The 13,498-nt window shown below is 35.3% G+C and overlaps 2 protein-coding genes across 3 annotated transcripts in view; both read right to left on the reverse strand.

The window, feature by feature from the left end:
• LOC126977839 (UDP-glucosyltransferase 2-like) overlaps positions 1-13,498 on the reverse strand; it is a 72,345-nt gene that overhangs the window by 48,004 nt on the left and 10,843 nt on the right. Inside the window, exons 4-9 of one of the 2 annotated variants that reach the window (XM_050826472.1) lie at positions 11,861-12,059; positions 10,669-10,869; positions 6,212-6,425; positions 4,547-4,766; positions 4,192-4,411; positions 2,991-3,388 (exon numbers count right to left, since the gene is read on the reverse strand). In XM_050826472.1, the coding sequence (XP_050682429.1) occupies positions 3,115-3,388; positions 4,192-4,411; positions 4,547-4,766; positions 6,212-6,425; positions 10,669-10,869; positions 11,861-12,059 (1,328 nt within the window). In that variant the 3' untranslated portion in view covers positions 2,991-3,114. Of the gene's footprint in view, positions 1-2,990; positions 3,389-4,191; positions 4,412-4,546; positions 4,767-6,211; positions 6,426-10,668; positions 10,870-11,860; positions 12,060-13,498 lie in introns of those variants that run through there. The other variant, XM_050826470.1, reaches the window with a different exon arrangement.
• LOC126977837 (UDP-glucosyltransferase 2-like) overlaps positions 1-13,498 on the reverse strand; it is an 88,092-nt gene that overhangs the window by 17,190 nt on the left and 57,404 nt on the right. The gene's annotated exons all lie outside the window — the stretch shown is intronic.

Below are 13,498 nucleotides of genomic sequence, written 5' to 3' on the forward strand. Positions count from 1 at the left end.
TAGGCGAGCTCTGTTTTCGTTGGACGTCAGGAATTCGAGCGGGCCGGATGGCATTTCTCCAATCGTTCTTAGAACGTGTGCCCCTGAGTTGACGCCGGTGCTAACGCGTTTATTCCGGCACTCTTATTCCAAAGGCGTAGTCCCTGACTCATGGAAGTCAGCCCTTGTCCATGCCTTGGCCATCGCCATGGTCGGTCGGCAGGTGATCTTCTGGTATACCTGACACATAGATGGGCTGCGGCTATTGAAAGCAAGGGGGAAGGCCTGGCAGTTAGCCTGGATATAGCGAAGGCCTTTGATCGTGTATGGCACAAGGCGCTCCTCTATAAACTTCCATCATTTGGGCTTCCCGAGAGCTTGTGCAAGTGGACCTCCAGCTTCCTCAATGGGCGCAGCATACAGGTCGTTGTCGACGGACATTGCTCGAACCCGAAGCCCGTGAATGCTGGAGTGCCCCAAGGCTGTGTGCTATCTCCTACGCTGTTTCTTCTGCATATCAATGATATGTTGGACACCTCCAACATTCATTGCTATGGTGATGCCATATACACAGGCCATGCAGGTCTCTCTCGGGAAATCGTCGACCAGTGCCGGGAGAAACTTGTGTCTTCTATCGAGTCCTCTCTTGAGAATGTTGCGGAATGGGGTAAATTGAACCTTGTCCAATTTAACCCCCAGAAGAGTCAAGTTTGCGCGTTTACCACTAAAAAAACCCCATTTGTCGTATCACTGCTCTTCGACAACACTTCCCTAAAAGCCTCGCCTAGTATCGGAATACTGGGTCTCGAGGTCTCTAGCGATTGCCAATTCCGTGGCCATCTGGAGGGCAAAGCCAAATTGGCTTCAAAGAAACTGGGCGTCATTAATGGAGCACGGCAATACTTCAAGCCGGACCACATTCTAGCGCTGTACAAAGCGCAGGTCCGGCCACACATGGCTGTCATCTCTGGTCTGGTGTACCCCAGTATCAGCTCGATCCATTTGACCGCGTGCAACGCAGAGCAGCTGGAATTGTCGGGGACCCAGTACTCTGTGAACGGCTGGATGACTTGGCGTTGCGTAGAGACGTCGCTTCATTTGTGTCTTCTACCGCATTTATCACGGGGAGTGTTCCGTAGAGCTGTTAAACCTAATTCCTGCCGCCGAATTCCACCTTCTCACGACACGCCACAAGTTAGGATATCATCCTCACCATCTGGATGTGTGGTGGTCCTCCACAGTGCGGTTTACAAGGAGCTTTCTTCCACGTACTACAAAGCTGTGGAATGAACTTCCTTGTGCGGTGTTTCCGGGACGATACGACATGGGTACCTTCAAAAAAAGCACGTTCACTTTCCTTAAAGGCCGGCAACGCTCCTGTGATTCCTCTGGTGCTGCAAGAGAGTGTGGGCGGCGGTGATCACTTAATAACAGGTGACCCGTACGCTCGTTTGTCCTCCTATTCCATAAAAAAAAGACAATTTGGAGAAAATAAATGCCTTTTATGCCTTTTATCAATACTACAGAGCGTACGGGTCACCTGGTGTTACGGCGACACTAAATGCCGGCGACCTTGAGCGATATGAGTTCACGGCTACTATGTAACAAAGCCAATATTTTCAAAATTCTTGCGTCGAAAATTTAACATTTTAACAGGCGCAAACAGTTTAATTGCTTACAATCCTCATTATTGAATACTAATCTTAATAAATGTACCAACACAAAAATGTAAAAGCTATAAGAACAACTTTTATGAGAGCAGTATACTAAACAAATGCATCATGCCGAGAAAAAACTTGTTTAACTGCAAACATAACTGGTAGTTCATAATAGCTCTGGAGTGTTAAGTTTAACTAACAGCAAGTATTAGCAACCTACAACTAAGACTCAATGGTAAACACTACTTTAAAGTAGTGTTTATAGCTCCAAATGCTATATTTTCACCACAAAACTTGTCTAAAAACACCATGTTTGCGTGTTTTCTGCTTACTCTTCGCCTTAAGTGATCACCGCCGCCCACATTATCTTGCAACATCAGAGGATACACAGGAGCATTGCCAGCCTTTAAGAAAGTTGTACGCGCTTTTTTTAAAGGTACCCATGTCGTATCGTCCCGGAAACATCGTACATGGAAGCTCATTCCACATCTTTGAAGTAGAAGTGGGATGATATCCTGATTTCCGTGTAATTTAAACAGTACGGAAGTCTAGGTGAAATGTGTGTGAATTGATTTTCATCAACTTCACCAATTTACTTGAAAATATTGATACGTTTGAACCGACCGATGAGAATACAATATTTTTGTTACTTTTGCTTTGAATCCTTTTAGCAGGATCGTCAAGATAATAGAAAAATGGAAGAATTCGTTTCTTAGGCATAAGTACATCTTACGCCATTATTTATACCTAAAACCAATTAATGATAATTTCTATAAAGAAATAGTTTCTATTTTTAAAGGATATTTTTTAGTTTCATCAAACTATAATTTCTTATGAAATTAAGGCTAAACACAGGTATTGAATAGCAAGTGTAGTTTATTAGTATGCAAAGGCTTTGACGAGTGCGAACACAATACGAGGACGTTATTGTTATAGACGCAAAATTGCATCACTCCTATTTATATTGAAATATACATTAGTATAATTATGTTATGTTTAAGCGTGCTTAATGTGCCTAATTTTATTTCTCTAGACTATAATTACGGGGACGTATGAAATGTTATAAACGTTTCATACGTCCCCGATGTCGGGTGTCCGGTTACATATGCTGTACCTAGCAAGAAAAACAGTAAAAGATGTAAAAAAATATTGGGTTATATAATTATTAATAAACGCGTAATTGCAAAGTTGTTCTTGTGAGTATAAGTGCAATTAACTGCAGACACACGATACGTCAGCTGAAATGAATAGTAACATAGTATACAGTAAATGATATTTCACGGCTTGAGAGATTAAGTTGGGCAGGAGGGGAGTAAATAGCTGATCGTTGACCAGCTTGCTGTACGAATCAAATTACTAGCAAAAGTTACCTTTATTAAGTCTCTTTACAGGAATACAGCTTGATAAAAATCTACTTCTAGTCACGATCAGTATTAAAAACGGAAGTAAGATTGATATACTATATACATTCCTATCCTTAATTTAATTTCTTATTATTATTAATCGTTGGTCTTAAAATTATCGAGTACATTTTTCTTATCAATAGAACTGCTAAAACAGTTAAGAGTAAAATTAAAGCTAACAGGTCTAAGTATAATTTCTGGTATAAAGGCACGTGCAGTGCAGGTGATCGTAGATGTGGAGCTCCTCGTGTTTTCACCACGTGTTCTACCCAGTGTACCAGCTCTGCACCAGGAGTTACTGGTCGGTCATGGTAGATGAACGATAACTCCTTAACTTTTGTGGTATATCTGAAACAATATGCAATTCCTTAAAAAATCAATAAAGTAATGAAGTGGGATGGTATATCTGTACGCAACACTTTTTTTGGTCTTTTTGTATGCCGTTGCGATTAAGATCACAATGTCACTCTTACATGTATAAGAAAATATAATAGTTTTTAATTATGCATTGTAAGTATAAATAATTAACAGAAATGGTCATAATATTGAACCCTGTGGCACACCCATTTTTACAAGTGAACTATATGATAATCAACCATTGATCACTGAATACTCTGAATTCTCTAGTATATTATGTTCATGTATGTTGTCCAGTTCATCAGTCATAGACCTGCCGCGAGTGAAGGTATTTTTTTTAAATAAATAAGTTATTAACATCGGAAGAATAGATTTAGGTCACTTATAATAAAAGAGTCAATTGGTTTAGGAAATGAGTGATTTTAAATGTCAGTTTATACCTGTTTTTGTTGTAATTTTAAGGGGAAACACAAAACAAATTTAGTTTTAGGCTGATCTTTTAGTTATACGTAATTTTTATCTTACTAAATATGTGTATGTGTCTTTCTTATTAAGTAATATTTTTTCACAACTCAATGAATTATGAAAAACAAATGGTGTTTCATTTAGATACTGCAAAAAAAACAAAGCTAATCTGGATTCTAACGAATTTTAGTATACGTAAATCACTTGGAATATTTAGTACAGTAAAATGTGATTAAAACCTTAATGTAATTAAACAAAATTTCACATTGTACAACCTATTCAAATAATTACTTTTACTTATTATTCTTATTCTTGTTAAGATAACTTACGTGGGATCGTTGGTAATATTTTCAACTTGCTCTTTTAGATCTTCTGCCAAATTATAGGTAAGTTGAACTTTCTTAGCAAAACCCTTATTGACAGCTCGTTCAATATTGATAAATTGATCAGCAAATACTGGAATACCAACTAATGGTACACCAAAATGTATTGCTTCTGTTGTTGATAGCAGACCTCCGTGTGAGATGAAAAGAACGCAGTTTGGATGAGCTGGAAATTAAATAGTAGATATGAAATGAAAATTATTGCACACTTGGTACACGACTGCAGCTGAATTTATAAACAATGAACTAATAAAAGAAATACATAAACAGTATCTAATTTTAATACAACAAAAGTCCAAACCTAAAATGCTTTGCTGGGGCGCCCACGATACAATATGAACATTACTAGGACGATTCGGTAAGTCCTCTTCAAACTTCCAAATAACTGTTTGTTTCAATCCTCCAAGGAATTTCAACAACTTTTGCTTCAGTTCTTCAGGGAAATCTCGACTTTTGAGGTTTGAACCCATACTAAAATATATGACTCCGCTTTTTGCGCCATCCATAATTTTCTTAATGTTCTGCAAATTTATGAATTATGACAATAAGAGATATTTAATTATACCTTATAATTATAATTTTTTTCGAGTGAATCACTAGGTTCACTGGGCCTGATATGACGTTCGTTATCTTCGCTTTATCATCAGCCGGAAGACGTCCACTGCTGGACAAAAGCTTCCCCCAAAGATCTCCATGACTACTGGTCCTGCGCTGCCCCCATCCAACGTATCATTCAAGACCATATCGTCGGTCCATCTTGTAGGGTGCCTACCAACACTGCGTCTTCCGGTACGTGGTCACTATTTGACGTCCTTTCAGCCCCACCGGCCATCTGTCCATCGAACTATGTGCCCTGCCCACTGCCACTTGAGTTTCGTAATCATTTGGGCTATCTTCGCTTATTGTTGACATATTGTGAATCGTTCTTTCAAAATATTGCGTAACTATCGGAGATCTGTATGTCAATGTTGAGTGACTATCAGAACGGCGGTCATAACAATCTAAACCGAACCGGCTCCTCTAAGTTTTTTTATTGTCTTAAGCATATTTATTGTAAAAAATTTTTGAAACCGGTTTGGCTTCAAAAAGTATTCCCTGGTGACTTCAATTTGATATATGAGTTATAGTTAGTAGTAGTTAACGTTTCGTAATTCGTTTATAAAACTGTGCCTGTAAGGAACTTAAAGAGAAGAGTATGCAGAAAACACGCAAACATGGTGTTTTAGACAAGTTTTGTGGTGAAAATATAGCATTTCGAGCAATGAACATTACTTAATCCTGTTACACATATCCTTTAGTCTTGTTTGTAGGTTGCTAATGCTTGCTGAAGTAGTATAGTTAACATTCCCGAGCCTTTTTGAACTACCACTTTTCTTTGTAGTTAAACAAGTTTTTTGGCATGGCAGGACGCATTTTTTTAGTACTACTCTCAGAAAAGTTATTCTTATAGCTTGTACTTTTTTGTGTAGGTACATTTATTCAGATTAGTAGTGAATAACGAGGATTGTAAACAAATAAACTGTTTTCCACGCAAGAATTTTGAAAATATTGGCTTTGTTACATAGATGGCAAGCCGGCAGCCGTGAAGTCATATCGCTGAAGGTCGCTAGCATTTAGTGTCGCCTTAAGTTTTTATTTCGTCAATAGCTAGACATAGAAAATTATCATTATCTCTAAACTGTTGCACTCTGGAATATGTCTCTGCTCGAATCATTTACATATTTTTTAATCCATGAATGGCTTAATTCGTTGGCGTAAAGTCATCTTGGTTCCTTCGTTTTTCGTTTCCTTAATTTTTTTAATAATTTTTTAATTTGTTAATATGATAGTCTGATTTTTGTAATATATTAAAAGTTAAAGAAACCTACCTTGTACCTAGCTAGTTACCTAGATAATTACAAATACATTGACACAAAGTATAGGATAATTAAAAACTAAATAATATATACTTGGTTTCAATACTTACATCTGGTAAAGGTTTTACGTTTTTTTCAATGTGATACCCTCCAATTGGTTTATAACTCTGTGGTAAGGTTGATGCTTCTCCAAGTGATACGTGAGAGTTACCCAGCATCAAGGATGCGTTGTATCTCAGAACATCCAGCGGCGTATACTTCTGAGAGTTAATGTGTGGAACCATATATTTACTGTATATCTCTTCTTCCTTGTCGTAAACAAACCTTGAATTTAAAATTTGTATCAAAAAACCAAGCCAAAATACTTCTTTTGTTTCAGCTTTATCTAGACTTAGATTTGGTGCAATTTCACAAGAAGCTTATATTATATATTTTTGTATGATATGTTTTGTGCTCTCTTATACAGAATTAAACTGAATACAGACCGGTGCTGGGTCATGTGACTGACCTAGGTTGTCTTGACATACTCGTACGTTCCGACTCTAATTTAATATTATTTAGAATCCAGATTTAACTGTCCATCACGTCTCAATCTGCATTTCTATGTTTCAATCTTTTCAATTTTCAAATCCATACAGAAAACTACTGTCAAATGGACACATATAACAATACATCTTCAGAGAGTGGATTGAGAAAAGAGGTCATCGAAACTTTTAATCGATCGGTTAATGCTCTTAATTTTTGGCAACGCTGTCGTACAATCTCAACCGACCAACAGATAAAATGCTGCAAATGGACCTGGATAGGCCCCACACTCCGGAGGGATCCCAACCATATATCGAGCCAAGCCCTGTAATGAACCCTGCAAGGAAAACGCAAACGCGGCCATAGCAAACCTGGCGGTGGACTGTCATTGACGAAGCGAAAGACTGCGGTAAGATCTGGATTGAAATTAAGAGATGTTCAGGACCAATCGCGACAGAGATGCGCTGTGGATGCCCTCTGCCCCAGCTAGGGGATACAGGAACTTAAATGAAAGGAATATATAAATATGTTGGTCTCAGTGAGTCATACATCTTTGTGCCGTTTGGTGTCGAGACACTTGGCCCGTGGGGCCCAGAGGCGCAGAGAATGTTCAAAATACTATCTTCGTGCCTTAATAAGGCTACTGGAAACCCAAGCGCTGGCAGCTATTTCGGTCAACGGATCAGCCTAGCTATCCAACGCGAAAATGCTTCCAATATTCTTGGTACGTTCCACGTAATAATAGTTTTAATTTTATGTAGTCGTAGTATTGTAAATATAGTTATAAGATTTGTTTTGTTTCAATAATAAATGAAAGGAATAAAATAAGAAAATCACTACGAAAATTCAGGACTGTGACTGAATATAGAAATCAGCCGTAGAACTTATTGAAAAGAAGTTTAGGCTCAAATAACCAAAAGTACAGATTCTTATACGAAACAATTAAATAAATAAAATAAAGTTAATTTCAGATAAGTTTTTTTTTTATGGAATAGGAGGACAAACGGTCACCTGGTGTTAAGGGATCACCGCCGCCCACAATCTCTTGCAACACCAGAGGAATCAAAGGAGCGTTGCCGGTCCTTAAGGAAGGTGTACGCGCTTTTTTGGAAGGTACCCATGTCGTATCGTCCCGGAAACACAGCACAAGGAAGCTCACTCCACAGCTTTGTAGAACGTGGAAGAAAGCTCATTGAAAACCGCACTGTGGAGGAACGCCACACATCCTAAGTGTCCATTATTTTAGTAAGTGGAACAAAGATTAATTTGTACGTTAATACATTCTAGTATTTATAGACAAGTTCAAACGTAATCTAATAAGTTCTTTCAGATAGTTTTTTAGCGCTATTAAGTAGATACATCCTAACAATATATATGTGGAAACTTTTAAGTAGCGATCAATAATTTAAATTACACTATAAGTTATCATTATAAGCTAGCTGTAATTTTCCCAAATAATTACAAAATAAAATAAAAAATACAACTCATAATCACAGAATCGCGTGTCTCACTGATATATTTAATTTTCGTGAGTGCTAAGTTTTTGTTTGTTTTTCAACATTCGGTGAGTTGCTATTGTTATAACACAATTATATTGTGCGAGACATCATATTATATAAATACTAGCTGACCCAGCAAACGTTGTATTGCCGATATTAAAATCGCGATACAAAAGTAACTGTTGATCGTAGATGGGTGAAAATTTTAAGTTGTATGTATTTTTTAATGCTGACTCATAATCAAACAAATTAAAAAAAAAAAAATTGGCGTGGACCAACAATAACATTTAGGAGGATGAAAAATAGATGTTGTCCGATTCTCAGACTTACCCAAAATGCACTCAAAATTTCATGAGATTCGGTCAAGCCGTTCCGAAGGAGTTTAACTAAAAACACCGCGACATGAGAATTTTATATATTAGATAATAGTATGATTTATAGTTTTTGTTGATATAAAGACTTGTAATAACTGTCGTTTCCTTTGTCTGTTATTCACAGTTTGTTTAGTATGGAATATGTTGAAATATGTTTACTTTACTTCGATAGTTATCGTACAATATAGCAGCTATTTTGTCCAAATATAGCATAGTTATATCTTGTTCTATTATTTTATATATTTTATTATTATTCATTCACAAGCGATCTCGCACTTCAAGGTCAAGGCCAAGGCTTCTGCCGGCGCAAGTAGTTTTCAACATTTTTTTTTAACTGTTTGTACTACGATGTACATGTATTATACACACTGAGAAGCTTATGTCATTGCCAGTCGTTGAAGGTTTTTTTAAACGTAGATTATCGCGAATTATACAGAAAAAAAATAGATTTATGTCGTGAATTTTCTTGCTTATTCAACATTTTGCTTCATATGGTATTTGATTTTATAAAGTATATAAAGTCTAGATAATCAACATCTATTCGCAACTAAATGGGTTATGAATGTACGGTCACTAACTAATAATTCAAACACTAATATCTCAAAATTACTATTAAGCATGTATGTTTTAGTTTGGTGCAAAGAAATAAGAAATAAAGTTGATTATAAAACCATATATTATAAACAAAACCAATTGTTTTCCTTGAAGATACTCGTTTATTCAAAAATATAACTGTTTTTCAACTTTTGTCGATAGAAAGGTCTGTGTAAAAAAAATATAACAACAAATCAAATAATTTGCACTTATTATACGTAATTGATTGTTTCAGATACATTTAAATCCCAGGTTATAAGTATATTAAGAAAGAAGCAAGAAGACGAATACAAAATTTAAATATGAACTATGCATAGAATACAGGCTCCTAATATGTGTATATATGTATATATATATAGGTAAATGTATATAATATAGATAGTAGGCATAATATATATTTTAGTGTATTACTATAATATGTACAGGTATATATATCTTTGATTATATTATTTTTATTTTATATTTTTTAAATATTTTATATGTATATATGTCACTATTACTATTACTTATAAATATTATTTTTAATCTTAATTTTTAAGCACTAGTAGTATTAAGCGTAGATAACGCAATATTGTTAAAAATCAGCGGAACACGTGGTTTAGAATACATGTATTATAATTCTTATAACTCATTGTCTACACATGTATTTGTATTTCTGTTTTTCTGTTTTTCTAATAAAATAAACAAATAAATAAATCATTCTATTGATACACGTAAAATAATACGCATACAAACGCGCACGCGCGTGCGTTTAAATCGTCCGGAAAACAAGCGTCATTCAATGTTTAGAGAACACGGAACTCAGTTTTTTGTTGTGTGTTGTATTGTAGAGTCGGTATTAGAGTTTAGTTAATGGCAGTTATTTAGCAATGACAATCGAAGACCCATATACCCGAATGGTTAGTTAACCGGACTACTAAGCTAGAGGTCCCGAGTTCGAATCCCGGTAGCTGCAATCATATTTTATATATATGATGAATATGGATGTTTGTTTCCGAGTCATGGATGTTTATATGAATTTATGTATGTTTAAGGCACGGACTAGTAAAAAAAAAGGACTCCGCGCCGTGATACTAGCAAGTGAAGCACCTTTATGCTGTGGCTACGGGGTATACGAGTTACACAATTTTTTCATCCTTAAATAATCATAATATCCACAAATACTTTTATAGTATTGTTTTTACACTTTATCACAAACGACGGCATTTTTAAAATATTTTATTGCGACGCAACCTGATCTGTCACAGACGATGGCAAATCTAATAATGGCGGCCGATCGGCTTGTATTAGTGTAAGTGTACTCGTGGGGCTATGTATTTACACGTTTACCGTCTTGTTTTGGTGCATTTTACTCGTCCGTGGTTTAAGGTATCTAATTATATTGTATTCAATATATCGTTGTCTTGTACCCATAGTACAGGCTATGCCTAGTTTGGGGCAAGATGATTTGTGTAAAAACGTGACAATATCCCGCGGCAGTTTTTAGGAAACCCGAACGAGTAATGTGGATGACCCGATACGATAAAATTTGAAAATAGTATACTATCGTATTAAATTAATTAAATCTATACTTACGTATGGTAGAAGTAATATGTGTACATTCTATCGTACAAGCTTTCAAGCCTTTGTACAAATGATAACGGAGTAGATATACGTCTGGATAACACGTCAACGGCTAATGCTGGGTTTGTTCCTTCGTCAATTAATCTAAGAACCATCCAATGCGGTTCTACTGTCGAAAACCATATTAACGGACAATCATAAACTGCTGCCAATCTGAAAACAACACTTATCTCATATCTTCAAACGAGTAATTCCTATATATAATCTGATCTCGGAAATGGCTCCAACGATTTTCATAAAATTTTGTATACAGGGAATTTCGGGGGCAATAAATCGATCTAGCTTTCAATTTGTAAAAATGTAGTTTTATCCGTGTTTTAATGAGAAACAGCTACTAATAAAAATAAAATACAAAGGTAAATTTCGCAACTACATACAAGACTGTAATAGCTCAGATGGAACATTGGGTGATCCGGAAAGCAGAGTACCCCGGTTCGAATCCAGATGCCCTATTAGATTTTTTTGTTCAACTTTTCACATTCTTAAAAATCCGACCAAGGCTCGTGTGTCAAAAATTAAACACGTAACATTTTTGTCGACGTTTTCACAGCTATCATAGTCTATCTAGACGTTTAAATGATCTATGTTTTTTACGGTAACAATAGATTCGCTTTTCATTTCTATCTTGATTTATCTCCGTTAGAGACGTTCTTCTCTCTCGTGTATTTTGTTTGTCTATAGACTATTATATTGTAAGTCAATGGTATAACCTAACAAAGTTGTATTGCGGAGGTAAAATGCTATATTGTTTTTGGACGATTGTCACTGTTCAATTTCCACTGCGGTCATGCTTCCCATTCTTTACTAGGACTCTTAAACAGTGACTTCTTCTTCTGATCTTCTACCTCTGATCCATTGTCTCGCTTTTCCTTCAATACCATAGAAAAAACAATATCGAAAATTTATTTTAAAATATCCAAATGTTTTGAGTTTTCTTTAGTGTTAATTCGGCAAATATTTGTCTTTAAACAATTCGACACGTGTTACCCCTCTACACTGCGAGAGACTGAAGCAAATGAGCCGGAAACCGCTCTTTTATACCCTCGTCCCATGAAATGACGCGCTGTGATTGGCCGGCTGTTGTGACATATTCCCCCGAAAGAGATACGTAACAATGGTGAAGGAATATTTCAAAATACATTACCCAGCATATACTTCAGTAAACATCCACTCAGCGACAATGACATCGAAATGTTGGCTTTTGTCCTTAAATAGATCTTGCACTGCCTCATTGGAAAAAGTCATCCTTGCGTTCTCCAAGAACATACTAAACATAAACCTCTGGTCTTGATAGTTGACTTTCTTGTCCATAATTGCTTTTATTGATATTGAATCGCCTGCCACTAAACAGTGAATTAGAATTATTATAATTAGGATTTAGTGTCAAAATATGAATTATTTGGGGTTAAGGTATGAAATTGCTGATTTGTACTGAAAAAGAAAATATTTTATTTTATTTACCTAACATATTTATTTAATCAAAACGATATAGGCTACGTTTATTCTTTCTGTTGTTCTTGTTCGTTGAGCTGTCCAATCAGACAAAACAAAATCTTGCCCAACTACCTGCTTCACTTTTTTAATTTTTTTTTATAACACTGCAAACCCGAAAAAAAATCATAAGAAGCACAGAAATTCACACTAAAACAATCGCCAGCTATTTTGTAAATTTTTCCAAAACATTGCTATAGAGTTGCCTATGTAAAATTTTACATATGTTACAGGGGTAACTTTAGTAAACCAGACTCTTAAAATTTTTAATGCTTTCTTAGCATATTTATTATCAATTTAGTAACGTTACTTTTTTTAAAGTAAAACTTTTATTACATCGTCTCAAATTTTTTCGTGTGTGTCTTGCAAGTCGCGTGACGGGCGGGCCATTCCAAAAAAAACTAGATAAATGTCTATAATATGAAAAAAAGTTTCATTGTTACCGTGGTTTAATAAAACCACACAATCCTTTTTTAATACTAAGGAGTTCCTATAAAAACTAATGAATAAACATGGTAGCAGTGAAGCTGCTTTTCCCATTCATATCTCTACAAGTGAAAATATACGATTTAAGAACTTTATTGCTCAGAAGAATATTACAATATTCAGTTATAGAGAAATAGTAGATTTTACAACGAGTGCACAAAACGAACCTATTTATCCGAGAATTTTAGCAGCCGAGCTGAAGGCGAGGGCTGATAGTAGATGTCGAGGATGAAAATGGTTTTGTGGACGAGTTATAAGCTCTGCTTTTCATTTCAATTGCGATGAAATAAAACAGTAGTATAACATGGACATTAACATTTTTTTTATATTTAAACAACAGATATTAATAATTTTAAAAAACAAGACCTGTTTCCCGCCGCTTTTTTTAAATCTTACGACATTGATATTAGGTTTGGGGTCCAGACCTATACACCCTACTATTAAATTAATTTTGTAATATATATATTTTAATCAATTAAATAACCTACCGTATTTTAATTTTAATATATTTTATGCCTTAAAAAACACATGAGGCAAATAAATTAAAGTAAATATTATAAAATAACAAATTATATCTCTGAATTTTTTATTGTGTTTGGCTGTATGGCTCATTTTCTTTGCCTTAAAAGTAAAGTGAAAAATAAAAAAAAAATAACAAAAAAACCAACCGACTTCAAAAACACTATTTCGAAACAATAGATATAATATGCACTAAAAAGTATAAAAATAATTGCGTATTTTTATACAATCTAAATAATATATCTAATTCTAGTTACGATAATTGTTATTTTTGGAATCGGTGTCC

The sequence above is a fragment of the Leptidea sinapis genome, chromosome 46 (genome assembly GCF_905404315.1).
Source record: "Leptidea sinapis chromosome 46, ilLepSina1.1, whole genome shotgun sequence".
NCBI classification, from domain to species: Eukaryota; Metazoa; Arthropoda; class Insecta; order Lepidoptera; family Pieridae; genus Leptidea; species Leptidea sinapis.